The following is a 20672-nucleotide window of genomic DNA, read 5'->3' on the forward strand; positions in this document are numbered from 1 at the left end:
CATTAAGTCAGAAATAAAGGTTTGTTTGTTTGGTTTTTGAATTTCGCACAAAGCTACTCGAGGGCTATCTGTGCTAGCCGTCCCTAATTTATCTGTGTAAGACTAGAGGGAAGGCAGCTAGTCATCACCACTCACCGCCTACTCTTGGGCTACTCTTTTACCAACGAATAGTGGGATTGACCGTGACTTTATAACGCCCCCACGGCTGAAAGGGCGAGCATGTTTGGCGAGACGGGGATGCGAACCCGAGAAACTTCAGATTACGAGTCGCACGCCTTAACTCGCTTGGTCATGCCAGGTCAGAAATAAATGTTTGTTTCTTTACATTTACCGTTTTCTTTGTGAAATCAAATGTGCATGTCTTTTCCTTTTATTCCGTTATAAATAGTTTTTACGATGTTTACAAAACATTAACTATTTTTATAACCATTTATCATTTCATGCGTCAAAAAGTAAGGATGTCTTTTATTTCACTCTGCATTATTTCCTGTATGAATGGTTATTACGATGTTTACAAAACACTAAATGTTTTTATAACTATCTAAAACAAGTAATTTTATATACTTGTATCAGTTTAGGAAATTGTTAAAACAAAAATGTTAAAAAACAAAACATTCTTACTGTTACAAGTAGGAGTTGTTCCAGACCAACTGCCAGACTCCAGACAGATCACCTCTGAGTCTCCTAATAGTTGGTATTCTTCTAGACAGGAGAACATACACCTGTCTCCAGTCACGGCAGACGAACAGAATCCAGATAATTCTCCATTTTCTGGGGCACTCAAAGTTGGGCATCCTGATTCAATAACTAATTGTAAAAATAGATATTAAATTTACAAAAATAATTTTATAACTATCACAGATGTTAATTAATACTTAGGTCTTGAAGTGGAAGACTAGAATAATAGTGTCATTGACTGTGATATTATAACGTTTTTGAAGTGGAAGACTAGAATAATAGTGTCATTGACTGTGATATTACAACGCTTTTGAAGTGGAAGATTAGAATAATAGTGTCATTGACTGTGATATTATAACGCATTTGAAGTGGAAGACTAGAATAATAGTGTCATTGACTGTGATATTATAACGCTTTTGAAGCGGAAGACTAGAATAATAGTGTCATTGACTGTGATATTATAACGCTTTTGAAGTGGAAGACTAGAAAAAATAGTGACATTGACTGTGATATCATAACGCTTTTGAAGTGGAAGACTAGAATAATAGTGTCCTTGACTGTGATATTATAACGCTTTTGAAGTGGAAGACTAGAAAAAATAGTGACATTGACTGTGATATCATAACGCTTTTGAAGTGGAAGACTAGAATAATAGTGTCCTTGACTGTGATATTATAACGCTTTTGAAGTGGAAGACTAGAAAAATAGTGACATTGACTGTGATATCATAACGCTTTTGAAGTGGAAGACTAGAATAATAGTGTCCTTGACTGTGATATTATAACGCTTTTGAAATGGAAGACGAGAAAAATAGTGACATTGACTTGACATTATAACGCTTTTGAAGTGGAAGACTAGAAAAAATAGTGACATTGACTGTGATATCATAACGCTTTTGAAGTGGAAGACTAGAATAATAGTGTCCTTGACTGTGATATTATAACGCTTTTGAAGTGAAAGACGAGAAAAATAATGACATTGACTTGACATTATAACGCTTTTGAAGTGGAAGACAAGAACAACAGTGCCATTGACTGTGATATTATAACGCTTTTGAAGTGAAAGACTAGAATAATAGTGTCATTGACTGTGATATTATAACGCTTTTGAAGTGGAAGACTAGAATAATAGTGTCATTGACTGTGATATTATAACGCTTTTGAAGTGGAAGACTAGAATAATAGTGTCATTGACTGTGATATTATAACGTTTTTGAAGTGGAAGACTAGAATAATAGTGTCATTGACTGTGATATTACAACGCTTTTGAAGTGGAAGATTAGAATAATAGTGTCATTGACTGTGATATTATAACGCATTTGAAGTGGAAGACTAGAATAATAGTGTCATTGACTGTGATATTATAACGCTTTTGAAGCGGAAGACTAGAATAATAGTGTCATTGACTGTGATATTATAACGCTTTTGAAGTGGAAGACTAGAAAAAATAGTGACATTGACTGTGATATCATAACGCTTTTGAAGTGGAAGACTAGAATAATAGTGTCCTTGACTGTGATATTATAACGCTTTTGAAGTGGAAGACTAGAAAAAATAGTGACATTGACTGTGATATCATAACGCTTTTGAAGTGGAAGACTAGAATAATAGTGTCCTTGACTGTGATATTATAACGCTTTTGAAGTGGAAGACGAGAAAAATAGTGACATTGACTTGACATTATAACGCTTTTGAAGTGGAAGACTAGAATAATAGTGTCCTTGACTGTGATATTATAACGCTTTTGAAGTGAAAGACGAGAAAAATAATGACATTGACTTGACATTATAACGCTTTTGAAGTGGAAGACAAGAACAACAGTGCCATTGACTGTGATATTATAACGCTTTTGAAGTGAAAGACTAGAATAATAGTGTCATTGACTGTGATATTATAACGCTTTTGAAGTGGAAGACTAGAATAATAGTGTCATTGACTGTGATATTATAACGCTTTTGAAGTGGAAGACTAGAATAATAGTGTCATTGACTGTGATATTATAACGTTTTTGAAGTGGAAGACTAGAATAATAGTGTCATTGACTGTGATATTACAACGCTTTTGAAGTGGAAGATTAGAATAATAGTGTCATTGACTGTGATATTATAACGCATTTGAAGTGGAAGACTAGAATAATAGTGTCATTGACTGTGATATTATAACGCTTTTGAAGCGGAAGACTAGAATAATAGTGTCATTGACTGTGATATTATAACGCTTTTGAAGTGGAAGACTAGAAAAAATAGTGACATTGACTGTGATATCATAACGCTTTTGAAGTGGAAGACTAGAATAATAGTGTCCTTGACTGTGATATTATAACGCTTTTGAAGTGGAAGACTAGAAAAAATAGTGACATTGACTGTGATATCATAACGCTTTTGAAGTGGAAGACTAGAATAATAGTGTCCTTGACTGTGATATTATAACGCTTTTGAAGTGGAAGACGAGAAAAATAGTGACATTGACTTGACATTATAACGCTTTTGAAGTGGAAGACTAGAATAATAGTGTCATTGACTGTGATATTATAACGCTTTTGAAGTGAAAGACTAGAATAATAGTGTCATTGACTGTGATATTATAACGCTTTTGAAGTGGAAGACTAGAATAATAGTGTCCTTGACTGTGATATTATAACGCTTTTGAAGTGGAAGACTAGAAAAAATAGTGACATTGACTGTGATATCATAACGCTTTTGAAGTGGAAGACTAGAATAATAGTGTCCTTGACTGTGATATTATAACGCTTTTGAAGTGAAAGACGAGAAAAATAGTGACATTGACTTGACATTATAACGCTTTTGAAGTGGAAGACAAGAACAACAGTGCCATTGACTGTGATATTATAACGCTTTTGAAGTGGAAGACTAGAATAATAGTGTCATTGACTGTGATATTATAACGCTTTTGAAGTGGAAGACTAGAATAATAGTGTCATTGACTGTGATATTATAACGCTTTTGAAGTGGAAGACTAGAATAATGGTGTCATTGACTGTGATATTATAACGCTTTTGAAGTGGAAGAATAGAAGAATAGTGTCATTGACTGTGATATTATAACGCTTTTGAAGTGGAAGACTAGAATAATAGTGTCATTGACTGTGATATTATAATGCTGCAACAGCTTGAAGAGCGAGCATGCTGAGTGATTAGTTTCAAAATCGCAACAAGCAGATTTCGAGTTCAGCTCTCCAACAACTAGGCCATGCCAGTCCTCTAACGGTAATAATATTTTAATGAGAAACATATCAGAAAGTTACTGAAGTAAAATAAAGAAATTAAAGGTTATTTTAGAAGTGAAAACAACAACAACATAAAACACAATAATCAATTTGGAAAAAAAAAAAAAACTACAACAACTACATACTGACTCCCTTAAGAAGTATCTATACTGATAACACTTAATCATGAGTTCCAACACTACTGAAACTGTTATATTCAGCTGTCAGCTCCTCTACAGATGATACTGTTATATTCAGCTGTCAGATCTTCTACAGATGATACTGTTATATTCAGCTGTCAGATCTTCTACAGATGATACTGTTATATTCAGCTGTCAGATCTTCTACAGATGATACTGTTACATTCAGCTGTCAGCTCCTCTACAGATGATACTGTTATATTCAGCTGTCAGCTCCTCTACAGATGATACTGTTATATTCAGCTGTCAGATCTTCTACAGATTATACTGTTATATTCAGCTGTCAGATCTTCTACAGATGATACTGTTATATTCAGCTGTCAGCTCCTCTACAGATGATACTGTTATATTCAGCTATCAGATCTTCTACAGATGATACTGTTATATTCAGCTGTCAGATCTTCTACAGATGATACTGTTATATTCAGCTGTCAGATCTTCTACAGATGATAATGTTATATTCAGCTGTCAGCTCTTCTACAGATGATACTGTTATATTCAGCTGTCAGCTCCTCTACAGATGATAATGTTATATTCAGCTGTCAGCTCCTCTACATGTGAGACTGTTATATTCAGCTATCAGCTATTCTACAGATGGCATTGTTATATTCAGATATCAGCTACCCTGCAGATGGCATGTTCAATATTTGTCAGGTTTCTTAAGATAATTATTTCTAATTTAAAAACGTTTCTCATTGGTAAACGATTACATTTGATTTTGTTTATTTTGAATTTTGCACAAATTTTCACAAGGGCATGTTGCATTACCTGTTACTCATTTTGCATTTCTTGGATTTTACCAATGAATGGATGGATTGTTCAATACATAATAACATACACAATGCGAAAAAGGCGAGTATGTTTGGTGCGACAGAATAAGAAACAATAAAAAATATTTATGTTTCAACACTCAGCATGATATGTTTTCTGACACTGTTTTCTCAACGTTAAAATCCAGGTTATTATCATTTAATTACGAAACGTTATCCAAACCAGTTTTTAGTGATTACATGTAAAGATTAGTTAATGTTTGTTGTTTGAATTTCGCACAAAGCTACTCGAGGGCTATCTGTGCTAGCCATCCCTAATTTAACAGTGTAAGTCTAGAGGGAAGGCAGCTAGTCATCACCACCCATCGCCAACTTTTCGGCTACTCTTTACCAACAAGTAGTGGGATTGACCATCACATATAATTCCCTCACAGCTGAAAGGGTGTGCATGTTTGGTGCAATGGAGATTAAAACCTGCAACCCTCAGATTACGAGTCGAGTGCCTTAACCATCTGGCCATGCTGGGCCAGATCAGTTATTAGATACACTGTTAATAGTAATCAGTAAACTGTGATGAAAAATATAAGAAACTATAAGAGGTAAGAATTTGTATAGTTGTAGAGTTTAATAGATTTCGAACTGCTGTTAAAAGTTAGATAAGAAGACAACATATGTGATAAAGAGAAACTTACGTTCACAAGATGGTGTCTCAGCTGACCACTTTCCAGAACTTAGACAAGAAATGTCCACATCACCAACTGTTTTGTAGCCCGAGTCACAACTAAAACTACAAACATCTCCAGGCACAGCAGATGAACAGAATCCGGATGTCTGACCATTGTCCGGAGAAGTCAGAGGTGGGCACGTGATTTCTGTTTCTAAATATAGTCACATTTTTATCAAGTTTCAAATACTGCAAGGTTAAATCAGTATGAAAGGTCACAACCAATACAGCTCTAAGAGTATAAAATTGTTAGTTTAAATCTAAAGTTTCAACCTCTTTCGAGGGCTGACTGCATCATGTTACATTGTCTGAAAGAAATACAGTAGTGCAATAGAAAAGCAGAATAATGCAACAAATATGAACAAAAACAATGGGAACAAAATACTTGAAACTGGACTTCAGTTCTGTAAAGAAATGCTGATAATGACAAACTTTGTAAACTTTGTTTACATGTGAAACAATTTAGGTTGAGGGAAATATATAAATATCTAATGATTAAGGAAAAACAGCTACATACGTATAAATAATATCTTTCTAAAAGTACACTGTTGGTATAATTCCTATTATTAGATTAAGAAACGTTTTGTGGGCACCTTATTCCTAAACAAAGAAAGTTGTCCTCTGTACCTAATGTGTATAAACATAACTAATAATAGAAATATGAGTCTAGGAATAAAAAATGTTATGAACATTTCTAAAGTTTTGCTGACAAGCCAACTGTTGGCGATTCTTGTTTTACAACTACCATCTTCTGATAAAGAAACTTACCTATACAGTTGCTATCCTAGATATAAAAAACAATTAATATATGCAATTTAATAAAGCGTTACAACCAGACATATAAAACAAAACTTGTTGTAGAGGTTCACCAGTTGGGTACACTTGCTGCTCGTCATATCTATTAAAATTTCACCATGTTTAGTTGTAGAACTATTTATTAAACTAATATTGGAAACACATAATCTTTTAGAGTACACTCAGGTGGTCATTTCAGTAAATTTACTCCTGTAATCAGCTCGTGGTTTTAATAATTACTCAACAGAAATTGGCTGGTCATTTTAATAATTTCCCTCCTGTAGTGTAGTCAGTTGTTCATGTTTAATAATTTCCCTCCTGTAGTGTAGTCAGTTGTTCATATTTAATAATTTCCCTCCTGTAGTGTCGTAAGTTATTCATGTTATAATACTTTCCATCCTATACTCTAGTCAGTTGTTCATGTTTAATATTTTCCCTCCTGTACTGTAGTCAGTTGTTCATATTTAATAATTTCCATCCTGTACTTTAGTCAGTTGTTCATGTTATTATAATATCCATCCTATACTTTAGTCAGTTGTTCATGTTTAATATTTTCCTCCTGTACTGTAGTCAGTTGTTCATATTTAATATTTTCCATCCTGTACTGTAGTCAGTTGTTCATATTTAATATTTTCCATCCTGTACTGTAGTCAGTTGTTCATGTTTAATATTTTCCCTCCTGTAGTGTAGTAAGTTGTTCATGTTTAATATTTTCCCTCTTGTACTCTAGTCAGTTGTTCATGTTTAATATTTTCCCTCCTGTACTGTAGTCAGTTGTTCATATTTAATAATTTCCATCCTGTACTATAGTCAGTTGTTCATGTTATAATAATTTCCATCCTGTATTGTAGTCAGTGGTTCATATTTAATAACCTCCCCTCAGTAGTCAACTTGCACTTTTATTGTTTTCATGATTGAACCTGAATGTGCTTGACAGTTTATCTGTAAGAGCGTTAAAATATAATTATTATTTGCCCAAATCGTTGGTAAAATAATAAGTCAAGAGTTGGCAGTGGGTGGTGTTCAGTAGACCTAACTTGTATGAATTTGTACAAACTCAAACTATCTGTATTTAGTTTATCATTTTACTCATTTTGATACTCTAACCAGCTAGTTATTTTTGTGAATTTCCTTTTGTGTTCACTTTGTCATTTTTATATTCTAATCAACTGGTAATTTTTGTGATTTTTATACTGTAATCAACTGGTAATTTTAGTGATTTTTATACTGTAATCAACTGGTAATTTTAGTGATTTTTATATTGTAATTAACTGGTACTTTCAGTGATTTTTATACTCTAATCAACAGGTAATTTTAGTGATTTTATATTCTAAGGAACTGGTAATTTCAATGATTTTTATATTCTAATCAACTGGTAATTTTAGTGAGTCTTAAACTGTAATTAACTGGTAATTTTAGTGATTTTTATACTGTAATTAACTGGTAATTTTAGTGATTTTTATACTGTAATTAACTGGTAATTTTAGCGATTTTAATACTGTAATCAATTGGTAATTTTGTGATTTTTATACTGTTATTAACTGGTAATTTTAGTGATTTTTATACTGTAATTAACTGGTAATTTTAGTGATTTTTATACTGTAATTAACTGGTAATTTTAGTGATTTTTATATTGTAATCAATTGATAATTTTGTGATTTTTATACTGTAATTAAGTGGTAAGTTTAGTGATTTTCAATCTACACTCAGCTGGTGATTGTTACTATAATTAAGTATTAATGTTCTTACAATAATTGGTTATTAATTTATACATTTTTTGTTATTATAGTTCAAATAGATATGTGATAGAAAGAAACTTACGTTCACAAGATGGTGTCTGAGCTGACCACTGTCCAGAACTTAGACAAGAAATGTCCACATCACCAACTGTTTTGTAGCCCGAGTCACAACTAAAACTACAAACATCTCCAGGCACAGCAGATGAACAGAATCCGGATGTCTGACCATTGTCCGGAGCAGTCAGAGGTGGGCACGTGATTTCTGTTTCTAAATATAGTCACATTTTTATCAAGTTTCAAATACTGCAAGGTTAAATCAGTATGAAAGGTCACAACCAATACAGCCCTAAGAGTATAAAATTGTTAGTTTAAATCTAAAGTTTCAACCTCTTTCGAGGACTGACTGCATCATGTTACATTGTCTGAAAGAAATACAGTAGTGCAATAGAAAAGCAGAATAATGCAACAAATATGAACAAAAACAATGGGAACAAAATACTTGAAACTGGACTTCAGTTCTGTAAAGAAATGCTGATAATGACAAACTTTGTAAACTTTGTTTACATGTGAAACAATTTAGGTTGAGGGAAATATATAAATATCTAATGATTAAGGAAAAACAGCTACATACGTATAAATAATATCTTTCTAAAAGTACACTGTTGGTATAATTCCTATTATTAGATTAAGAAACGTTTTGTGGGCACCTTATTCCTAAACAAAGAAAGTTGTCCTCTGTACCTAATGTGTATAAACATAACTAATAATAGAAATATGAGTCTAGGAATAAAAAATGATATGAACATTTCTAAAGTTTTGCTGACAAGCCAACTGTTGGCGATTCTTGTTTTACAACTACCATCTTCTGATAAAGAAACTTACCTATACAGTTGCTATCCTAGATATAAAAAACAATTAATATATGCAATTTAATAAAGCGTTACAACCAGACATATAAAACAAAACTTGTTGTAGAGGTTCACCAGTTGGGTACACTTGCTGCTCGTCATATCTATTAAAATTTCACCATGTTTAGTTGTAGAACTATTTATTAAACTAATATTGGAAACACATAATCTTTTAGAGTACACTCAGGTGGTCATTTCAGTAAATTTACTCCTGTAATCAGCTCGTGGTTTTAATAATTACTCAACAGAAATTGGCTGGTCATTTTAATAATTTCCCTCCTGTAGTGTAGTCAGTTGTTCATGTTTAATAATTTCCCTCCTGTAGTGTAGTCAGTTGTTCATATTTAATAATTTCCCTCCTGTAGTGTCGTAAGTTATTCATGTTATAATACTTTCCATCCTATACTCTAGTCAGTTGTTCATGTTTAATATTTTCCCTCCTGTACTGTAGTCAGTTGTTCATATTTAATAATTTCCATCCTGTACTTTAGTCAGTTGTTCATGTTATTATAATATCCATCCTATACTTTAGTCAGTTGTTCATGTTTAATATTTTCCTCCTGTACTGTAGTCAGTTGTTCATATTTAATATTTTCCATCCTGTACTGTAGTCAGTTGTTCATATTTAATATTTTCCATCCTGTACTGTAGTCAGTTGTTCATGTTTAATATTTTCCCTCCTGTAGTGTAGTAAGTTATTCATGTTTAATAATTTCCATCCTGTACTTTAGTCAGTTGTGCATGTTTAATATTTTCCCTCCTGTACTGTAGTCAATTGTTCATGTTTAATAATTTCCATCCTGTACTATAGTCAGTTGTTCATGTTATAATAATTTTCATCCTGTAGTGTAGTCAGTGGTTCATATTTAATAACCTCCCCTCAGTAGTCAACTTGCACTTTTATTGTTTTCATGATTGAACCTGAATGTGCTTGACAGTTTAGCTGTAAGAGCGTTATAATATAATTATTATTTGCCCAAATCGTTGGTAAAATAATAAGTCAAGAGTTGGCAGTGGGTGGTATTCAGTAAACCTACCTTGTGTGAATTTGTACAAACTCAACCTATCTGTATTTAGTTTGTCATTTTACTCACTTTGATACTCTAACCAGCTAGTTATTTTTGTGAATTTCCTTTTGTGTTCACTTTGTCATTTTTATACTCTAATCAACAGGTAATTTTATTGATTTTTATACTGTAATCAACTGGTAATTTTAGTGATTTTATATTCTAAGGAACTGGTAATTTCAGTGATTTTTATATACTAATTAACTGGTAATTTTAGTGATTTTTATGCTGTAATCAACTTGTAATTTAAGCGATTTTTGTATTGTAATTAACTGGCAATTTTAGTGATTTTTATATTGTAATTAACTGGTAATTTTAGCGATTTTAATACTGTAATCAATTGGTAATTTTGTGATTTTTATACTGTAATTAACTGGTAATTTTAGTGATTTTTATACTGTAATTAACTGGTAATTTTAGTGATTTTTATACTGTAATTAACTGGTAATTTTAGTGATTTTTATAATGTAATCAATTGGTAATTTTGTGATTTTTATACTGTAATTAAGTGGAAAGTTTAGTGATTTTCAATCTACGCTCAGCTGGTGATTGTTACTATAATTAAGTATTAATGTTCTTACAATAATTGGTTATTAATTTATACATTTTTTGTTATTATAGTTCAAATAGATATATAGTTGATGTTTTACCACAGACATGCAGTGATCATTGTCATACTTTACATGATTTGTCATAACAAACAGTCATAACTATGGCTAACTTTGTAACATGTTTGGTTAAAAAATGTTTATGTTTCAACACTCAACATGATATGTTTTGTAACAGTATTTTATTAACGTTAAAATCCAGGTTATTATCATTTAATTATGAAACGTTAGCTAAGCCAGTGTTTAGTGATTACATGTAAAGTTTAGTTATTAGACATACTGTTAATAGTAAACTGGGGCAAAAATTATAAGAAATTATAAGAGGTAAGAATTTGTGTATGTGTAGAGTTTAATAGATTTCGAACTGCTGTTAAAAGTTTGATAAGAAGATAACATATGTGATAGAGAGAAACTTACGTTCACAAGATGGTGTCTGAGCTGACCACTGTCCAGAACTTAGACAAGAAATGTCCACATCACCAACTGTTTTGTAGCCCGAGTCACAACTAAAACTACAAACATCTCCAGGCACAGCAGATGAACAGAATCCGGATGTCTGACCGTTGTCCGGAGCAGTCAGAGGTGGGCATGTGATTTCTGTTTTTAAATAACGTCACTTTTTTATCAAGGTTCAAACAGTATGAAAGGTCACAATTGATACAGCTGTACAATATATAACAAACGTCTTTGAAGAGCTGTGTGTCGGCGGACCAAATGGCAGATGTGTCTTCTGTGTGCCTATAAAGATATTTGCGCTTCTAACAGTTCCATTAACTTCTTAGTTATGGTTAGAAGAAGTGTGGTTTTATTTAAGGACTTTTGAAAACATTTATGGCAGTTTTAATAGCTTATATACCTTTATCAAGGAGTTTTAATTAATATACAGAAATCAAACATGAACTCTATGAAGACGGCTGTTAGGAAGCATTTAACCTCTAACATTTGTACTTTGAACAATGTTGAAAAAAAAGTCTTTGATATAAGAGGGAAGAGTGGGGGGGAATCTTTGATATAACAGGGACAAGTGGACGGAACGTCTTTGATATAACAGGGAAGAGTAAATGGAATGTCTCTAATATAAGAGGGAAGAGTAGATGGAATGTCTTTGAAATAGTGATGAACGTAGAATGGTCGTATTAGAGTCAGAAATGATGCAACCACCAATCCAGTTAAACATATGCTTATGAAGTGTAGATAAACATCTTCTGGACAGACTTTTCTTCGTGCTCAGTTTTCAAAAGAATTTTTCTTAGTTTGGTTGATCAGAAAGAGTTGTAATAGTGGTTTATATCCAGCATAACAACCACCCAACCTTTATCAGTAGGTTTTATTGTAATGTTGCTTTTCAAGGTCTTAAAATTGATTATTTCTTTACATTTGTGGTCATTATGAGGGTGCTTGGGGGCTTTCAATAAGTGTACTGTGTTTTTATCAACAGTTAGATGGTTCTCAATTGGTGTCCACGTGAATTTCTCTTTTACTTCAGGCATTACTTCTGATTAGAACAAGATAGTTTGACGTGAAAAATTCACGAAGTATTGGTTTCCGAGAAAATTCATAAAATAATATTTTAACAAAATTATTGGCGAGATAAAAATTCAGTGAAAACTCTAGTTTAGCACCAGAGATAATTATGCCCAGCTTGGGAAATTACCAATGTTAAAAAATTGTAGGTATTGTTCGAATATAGTTTATACATGGTTGTATTATACGGGATACATAAATCAGTAAGTCACGTGAGATTCGCAGTGACAGCATTAGATATTGTTTGAAGTACGAAGGTCACGTGATGTCATTGAAAATTACTTGCTTTTCAAAAGGGCATATCACAACTCTTTCTGACAGAAAATATTTAATTTATAAAGATATGTTTAGTGTGGGAATTTAGAATTTTAACAATGGGGTTTTTCTTACTTACTCTCATTAGAAACCAAAGAAATATGAATCAGCATGATGTGCCAGCACATCTAGAAAAAGACCTGTAATAAGTTGTACTCAGTCAGATAAAGAAAAGCAAGTTTCTTTTAACACATGAGAATCAGCAGAGACTAGTTGGAAAATACATCCATACATCTCAGGCATTATATCATCTTATCAAGAAACATCTTCATCCAGAAAGAAGATGAACAAGATATGAATTCATCAAGATAAAGTTTTGGTATTACCTCTCGTCTAAACTTCATCTACCTTAAGCAGCTGAAGAATAGAACAGGTATTCATGCTGTTCCATATAAAAACATACCAGCCAAGTCATCGGATGCAACTTCTGTGTCAAAATTAGTGTTCGAAAACCTTTGCACTCCTGTACGTCATGCAGAATGAAAAATGTTTTGTATGTTACAGTGTATGCTGGGACTTTCAGCTATGAAAACTGTGCAGCACATACACATACACTTACCTCGGCAAGATGGTTTTCCTGATGACCACTCTCCTGATTCCAGACATTCAAGAACTCCTTCTCCTTCCAGTTGGTAGCCAGTGTCACAGGTAAAATTACATGTACTGCCGGCTACAGCAGATGTACAAGACCCAGACACATTTCCGTGGGAAAGACCAGAAAGTGGGGGACACGACAAAGCTGTTAACAAAAATAGTTCATTCAGAAATCTAGAAAATAAACTTACAGACACTCCAATATTTCTTTAAAACATCAAATGTATTGCGTTCTTAAACGGGTTTTATTCTTGTGTTTGTCGGTTAAACATAATATACATAATGGGTTAACTGTATTCAATCTACGACAGATGTTAAAACTTAATTTTTAGCGTTATTTATTAATCCTATAACGATTAATTAATTAATTACTGCTAACAGTATCGAACTAAAGCTAAAAACAAAATTTGTAGAAGACTGTTCATATATAGATTAATTATATCTGGTTTTAGATTCAACTAACATTTTAACTCTTAAAATAGATAGGTTCTCTGTTCTTACAGTATTAGAAGCCATAATTAAACACATATACACACACAAGACGTCACTACTCTAGACCATTCTTCTCTTGTAGTTACAGTATTGAAACCTATTGTTGCTCACACACACAAAAGACGTCACCACTCCAGACCATTCTTCTCTTGTAGTTACAGTAATTAAACCTATTGTCACTCACACACACACAATATGTCACTACTCCAGACCATTCTTCTCTTGTAGTTACAGTAATTAAACCTATTGTCACTCACACACACACAATATGTCACTACTCCAGACCATTCTTCTCTTGTAGTTACAGTAATTAAACCTATTGTCACTCACACACACACAAGATGTCACTACTCCAGACCATTCTTCTCTTGTAGCTACAGTATTAAAACCTATTGTTACACAAACATACACAAAACGCCACTACTCCAGACAATTCTTCTCTTGTAGTTACAGTATTGAAACCTATTGTCACTCAAACATACAAAAGGCGTCACTACTCCAGACCATTCTTCTCTTGTAGTTATAGTATTGAAACCTATTGTTGCTCACACACACAAAAGACGTCACTACTCCAGACCATTCTTCTCTTGTAGCTACAGTATTGAAACCTATTGTTGCTCACACACACAAAAGACGTCACTACTCTAGACCATTCTTCTCTTGTAGTTACAGTATTGAAACCTATTGTCACTCACACACACACACAAGACGTCACTACTCCAGACCATTCTTCTCTCGTTATTACAGTATTGAAACCTATTGTTACTCACACACACACAAGATGTCACTACTCCAAACCATTCTTCTCTCGTTATTACAGTATTGAAACCTATTGTCACTCACACACACACAAGATGTCACTACTCCAGACCATTCTTCTTTCGTTGTTACAGTATTGAAACCTATTGTCACTCACACACACACAAGATGTCACTACTCCAGACCATTCTTCTCTCTTTATTACAGTATTGAATCCTATTGTTCCTCACACACACACAAGACGCCACTACTCCAGACAATTCTTCTCTTGTAGTTACAGTATTGAAACCTATTGTTACTCAAACATACAAAAGGCGTCACTACTCCAGACCATTCTTCTCTTGTAGTTATAGTATTGAAACCTATTGTTACTCACACACACACAAAACGCCACTACTCCAGACCATTCTTCTCTTGTAGTTATAGTATTGAAACCTATCGTTACTCAAACATACAAAAGACGTCACTACTCCAGACCATTCTTCTCTTGTAGCTACAGTATTGAAACCTATTGTTGCTCACACACACACAAGACGTCACTACTCCAAACCATTCTTCTCTCGTTATTACAGTATTAAAACCTATTGTCACTCACACGCACACAAGACGTCACTACTCCAGACTATTCTTCTCTCGTTATTACAGTATTGAAACCTATTGTTGCTCACACACACACAAGACGTCACTACTCCAAACCATTCTTCTCTCGTTATTACAGTATTAAAACCTATTGTCACTCACACGCACACAAGACGTCACTACTCCAGACTATTCTTCTCTCGTTATTACAGTATTGAAACCTATTGTCACTCACACACACACACAAGACGTCACTACTCCAGACCATTCTTCTCTCGTTATTACAGTATTGAAACCTATTGTTACTCACACACACACAAGATGTCACTACTCCAAACCATTCTTCTCTCGTTATTACAGTATTGAAACCTATTGTCACTCACACACACACAAGATGTCACTACTCCAAACCATTCTTCTCTCGTTATTACAGTATTGAAACCTATTGTCACTCACACAGACACACAAGACGTCACTACTCCAGACCATTCTTCTCTCGTTATTACAGTATTGAAACCTATTGTCACTCACACACACACAAGATGTCACTTCTCCAGACCATTCTTCTTTCGTTGTTACAGTATTGAAACCTATTGTCACTCACACACACACAAGATGTCACTACTCCAGACCATTCTTCTCTCTTTATTACAGTATTGAAACCTATTGTTACTCACACACACACAAGACGCCACTACTCCAGACAATTCTTCTCTTGTAGTTATAGTATTGAAACCTATCGTTACTCAAACATACAAAATACGTCACTACTCCAGACCATTCTTCTCTTGTAGCTACAGTATTGAAACCTATTGTTGCTCACACACACAAAAGACGTCACTATTCTAGACCATTCTTCTCTTGTAGTTACAGTATTGAAACCTATTGTCACTCACACACACACAAGATGTCACTATTCTAGACCATTCTTCTCTTGTAGTTACAGTATTGAAACCTATTGTCACTCACACACACACAAGATGTCACTACTCCAGACCATTCTTCTCTTGTAGCTACAGTATTGAAACCTATTGTTGCTCACACACACAAAAGACGTCACTATTCTAGACCATTCTTCTCTTGTAGTTACAGTATTGAAACCTATTGTCACTCACACACACACACAAGACGTCACTACTCCAGACCATTCTTCTCTTGTAGTTACAGTATTAAAACCTATTGTAACTCACACACACACAAGATGTCACTACTCCAGACCATTCTTCTCTTGTAGTTACAGTATTAAAACCTATTGTCACTCACACACACTCAAGATATCACTACTCCAGACCATTCTTCTCTTGTAGTTACAGTATTGAAACCTATTGTCACTCACACACACACACACAAGATGTCACTACTCCAGACCATTCTTCTCTCGTTATTACAGTATTGAAACCTATTGTCACTCACATAACACACAAGATGTCACTACTCCAGACCATTCTTCTTTCGTTGTTACAGTATTGAAAACTATTGTCACTCACACACACACAAGATGTCACTACTCCAGACCATTCTTCTCTTGTAGTTACAGTATTAAAACCCATTGTCACTCACACACACACAAGATGTCACTACTCCAGACCATTCTTCTCTCGTTATTACACTATTGAAACCTATTGTCACTCACACACACACACACAAGACGTCACTAATCCAGACCATTCTTCTCTTGTAGTTACGATATTAAAACCTGTTGTTACTGACACAGACACAAGATGTCACTACTACAGACGATTCTTCTCTTGTTGTTATAATATTAAAATTTATTGTTATTCACACACACAAGATGTCACTACTACAGACCATTCTTCTCTTGTTGTTACAATATTAAAACCCATTGTTACTCACACACACAGAAGACGTCACTACTCCAGACCATTCTTCTCTTGTTGTTACAATATTAAAACCTGTTGTTACTGACACAGACACAAGATGTCACTACTCTTAACAATTCATCTCTTGTTTTTACAATATTAAGATTTATTGTTACTCACAGGCACAGGATGGCACTACTCCTGACCATTCTTCTCTCGTTGTTACAGTATTAAAATCAAAAGTTACTCACAGGCACAGGTTGGCACTATTCCAGACCATTCTTCTCTTGTTGGTACAATATTAAAACCTATAGTTACTCACAGGCACAGGATGGCACTATTCCAGACCATTCTTCTCTTGTTGGTACAATATTAAAACTATAGTTACTCACAGGCACAGGATGGCACTATTCCAGACCATTTTTCTCTTGTTGGTACAATATTAAAATCTATAGTTACTCACAGGCACAGGATGGCACTATTCCAGACCATTCTTCTCTTGTTGGTACAATATTAAAACCTATAGTTACTGACAGGCACAGGATGGCACTATTCCAGGCCATTCTTCTCTTGTTGTTACAATATTAAAACGTATAGTTACTCACAGACACAGGATGGCACTATTCCAGACCATTCTTCTCTTGTTGGTACAATATTAAAACCTATAGTTACTCACAGGCACAGGATGGCACTATTCTAGACCATTCTTCTCTTGTTGTTACAATATTAAAACCTATAGTTACTCACAGGCACAGGATGGCACTACTCCAGACCACTCCCCTGACTCCAGACACTGAAGTTCTTCCGCCCCATTTAGTTGATAGCCAGCATCACAGCTGAAACTGCAGTAATCTCCCAGCACAGCGGAGGCACAAAAACCTGCTACCTTCCCATGGTCAGGAGCAGAGAGTACTGGACACTCAGCTGATAATAACAGGCACAAAACATTTGTAGACTTATATTTGAATAATCACTTTCTGTGTTTTCAGAGTGTTACTAAGGAAGTTTGAAATTTAACGAATGAAATAACAAATCAATTTACTTTCTCTGAAACCACTGTAATAACAATAATAATGAATGAATAAAAAACAATCTTCTCTTTGTATAATTCACTGAATATTTAATTTTCGTTACATTTTCTTTTGGATCAATGGTTATCTTACGGTTTCACAATACTAGTATAGAAGACACTCTTCCTGGTTTGGTTTTGGATCAATGGTTATCTTACGGTTTCACAATACTAGTATAGAAGACACTCTTCCTGGTTTGGTTTTGGATCAATGGTTATCTCACGGTTTCACAATACTAGTACAGAAGACACTCTTCCTGGTTTAGTTTTGGATCAATGGTTATCTCACGGTTTCACAATACTAGTACAGAAGACACTCTTCCTGGTTTAGTTTTGGATCAATGGTTATCTTACGGTTTCACAATACTAGTATAGAAGACACTCTTCCTGGTTTAGTTTTGGATCAATGGTTATCTCACGGTTTCACAATACTAGTACAGAAGACACTCTTCCTGGTTTAGTTTTGGATCAATGGTTATCTTACGGTTTCACAATACTAGTATAGAAGACACTCTTCCTGGTTTAGTTTTGGATCAATGGTTATCTTACGGTTTCACAATACTAGTATAGAAGACACTCTTCCTGGTTTGGTTTTGGATCAATGGTTATCTTACGGTTTCACAATACTAGTATAGAAGACACTCTTCCTGGTTTGGTTTTGGATTTCGCGTAAAGCTACACAAGGGCTATCTGTGCTAGCCGTACCTAATTTCACAGTGTAAGACTAGAGGGAGGGCAGCTAGTCATCACCATCCACTGCCATCTCTTGGGTTATTCTTTTACCGATGAATAGTTACTGATGATATGAAATTCTTGCGTATTTATAGTTATATTAAGAAAGGACACAAAATGAAAGGGAGTACACTGTTATAAATTGGAACATTAGTTTAATAACTGTGATATTATATATCTATCATTAATTTAATGAATGTGGTATTAGGAATATATGATTAATGTAATGAATGTGATGTCGTATATCTTATCATTAGCTTATTGACAGGCATCAAGTCAATACTATGATTGCAGAACTGAACCTAGGCCTACTGGTGGATCAGTCCCTTTAGCCGTTGAAGCAGGGTTTTATTAACAGAGTAAAATTATAAAGGTTTATGTTGTATTTATAAATAGATTGATTGCAAGTCAAAACAGCTAATTATCTCTATATACAGGTAACTAGGCCTTGTTTCGATTAGTGTGTGTAGTTTTGTTTCCTTGTTTATGTCTGTTTGTTGCTGTCTGAGTGTAAAATAAGCAGAAATCTAAATACTCTTTCTTTTTGTGGCCTTACAATAAATGTTTTATAAAATTTGAAACGTGGGTTTTATAAGAAAACGTGTCTCATTATCACAACATGTAAGAACAAATAAAAACTCCTGATTCACGTGTGAACCTGCGAGATGTTTTGAATAATAAGTTTTAATGGATAAAGTCAACTTTATAAATGTCCAGTTTACTTACCTTCTTGACATTGTCCAGGAACAGCTGAAAAGTTTAAAAGTATGTTTTAAAATTTGCATATCTATTCAACTCAACAGAACTATCTTAGTTTATCTTCAACAGTTATTCAACTCAACAGAACTATCTTAGTTTATCTTCAACAGTTATTCAACTCAACAATAGAACTATCTTAGTTTGTTTATCTTTAACAATTATTCAACTCAACAGAACTATCTTAGCTTGTTTATCTTCAACAATTATTTAACTCAACAACAGAACTATCCTAATTTGTTTATCTTCAACAATTAATACAGAAAATTGGAAAAAAATATATTGCTACTGCTTTGTATTAAATTGCTTCTGTTTGAAAGAGTCTATGTTCTAAAAAGAGAGGTGTTAATCATAATAAAATATCAAACTTAACCCACACAGAAACCCGATGAATAAAACAGTGAACCAAACTATAGTACCCTTCATCATCCAGCAACTTTGATATAAATTTACTAGGACGACAAGTTAGTTCTGAAAGTCCATGACTCGCTTCTAGTGTGCAGCTACTTTGTGGAAATATTGTTTAAGAACAGCCAACAATTTCCAAAAAAAAAAAAGGAAAACATTCTCGACATGAATTGCCCTCACTAAAAGCACGGTTTCCGCTCAGCTATGTTTACTGCTGAGTTCTTCCGTGAAAAACCATAATTCACAACATAAATTTCCGCTAAATAAACGCAACAATGTGAGTTTCTGGTGTAAAATTATCAGGCCGGTAAATAATGTCAAGGTGGTTTGTCATAATGTGCACTCTGGCACATCGCCACACAACCTTATGTCGCCCTTTCATACAATATTGCCTAATGTGTAGCTTTCTCTGTTCATACTTTGTTTCCATTAAAACTTGTAACATTCATTCAATTTCTATATGAGAATCAGTTGAATTTATATTCATTAATTCGACGAACCTGATGTATTCGGATCCAACCGCTTCAGTGAACAACCTTCAAAAATTCCCCTTACTTACACCTATTAATGAAAACATTCGGGTGACTTTCCCCCACCTTCGTAATAAACGAATGTCAAAGCTTCATCTTCTAACTAGACAGCTGCCATTGTTTCCATTGAACACAAACTACGCAATAAGTTTATTCTGCTCATTTCGGGTATCGACATCAGATTTTTAGTGTTAGAGTCTCAGTAAGATACCAGATAGAATTTTCTTCTTAAGGCAACGATCTGTCTTTCTAATGTAAGAAAGTTTTCAAGAGAAATTACACAGTTATATAATTGTTACATGCCAGTGACAACTTGTGTCAAAACGTCTCACAAAACGACAGGACTTCCTAACACATATTTTAAATATTATTGTTACAGCT

The 20672-nt window shown here is 33.9% G+C and overlaps 1 protein-coding gene across 2 annotated transcripts in view; it reads right to left on the bottom strand.

Annotated features, from left to right (window-relative positions):
- The window catches only part of LOC143234814 (sushi, von Willebrand factor type A, EGF and pentraxin domain-containing protein 1-like), a 91499-nt gene extending 71636 nt beyond the window's left edge, over positions 1-19863 (bottom strand). Inside the window, exons 1-8 of one of the 2 annotated variants that reach the window (XR_013018811.1) lie at positions 19731-19863; positions 19324-19347; positions 17544-17720; positions 13112-13291; positions 11131-11310; positions 8213-8398; positions 5565-5750; positions 622-807 (exon numbers count right to left, since the gene is read on the bottom strand). Coding sequence is in view for 1 of the 2 variants with exons in the window: in XM_076472455.1 (XP_076328570.1) it covers positions 622-807; positions 5565-5750; positions 8213-8398; positions 11131-11310; positions 13112-13291; positions 17544-17720; positions 19324-19347; positions 19773-19782 (1129 nt within the window). In the remaining variant the exon portion in view is untranslated. The remainder of the gene's footprint in view (positions 1-621; positions 808-5564; positions 5751-8212; positions 8399-11130; positions 11311-13111; positions 13292-17543; positions 17721-19323; positions 19348-19730) is intronic. The other variant, XM_076472455.1, reaches the window with a different exon arrangement.
- Between the last annotated feature and the right edge of the window lie 809 nt (positions 19864-20672).

Source organism: Tachypleus tridentatus, chromosome 12, assembly GCF_004210375.1.
Source record: "Tachypleus tridentatus isolate NWPU-2018 chromosome 12, ASM421037v1, whole genome shotgun sequence".
NCBI classification, from domain to species: Eukaryota; Metazoa; Arthropoda; class Merostomata; order Xiphosura; family Limulidae; genus Tachypleus; species Tachypleus tridentatus.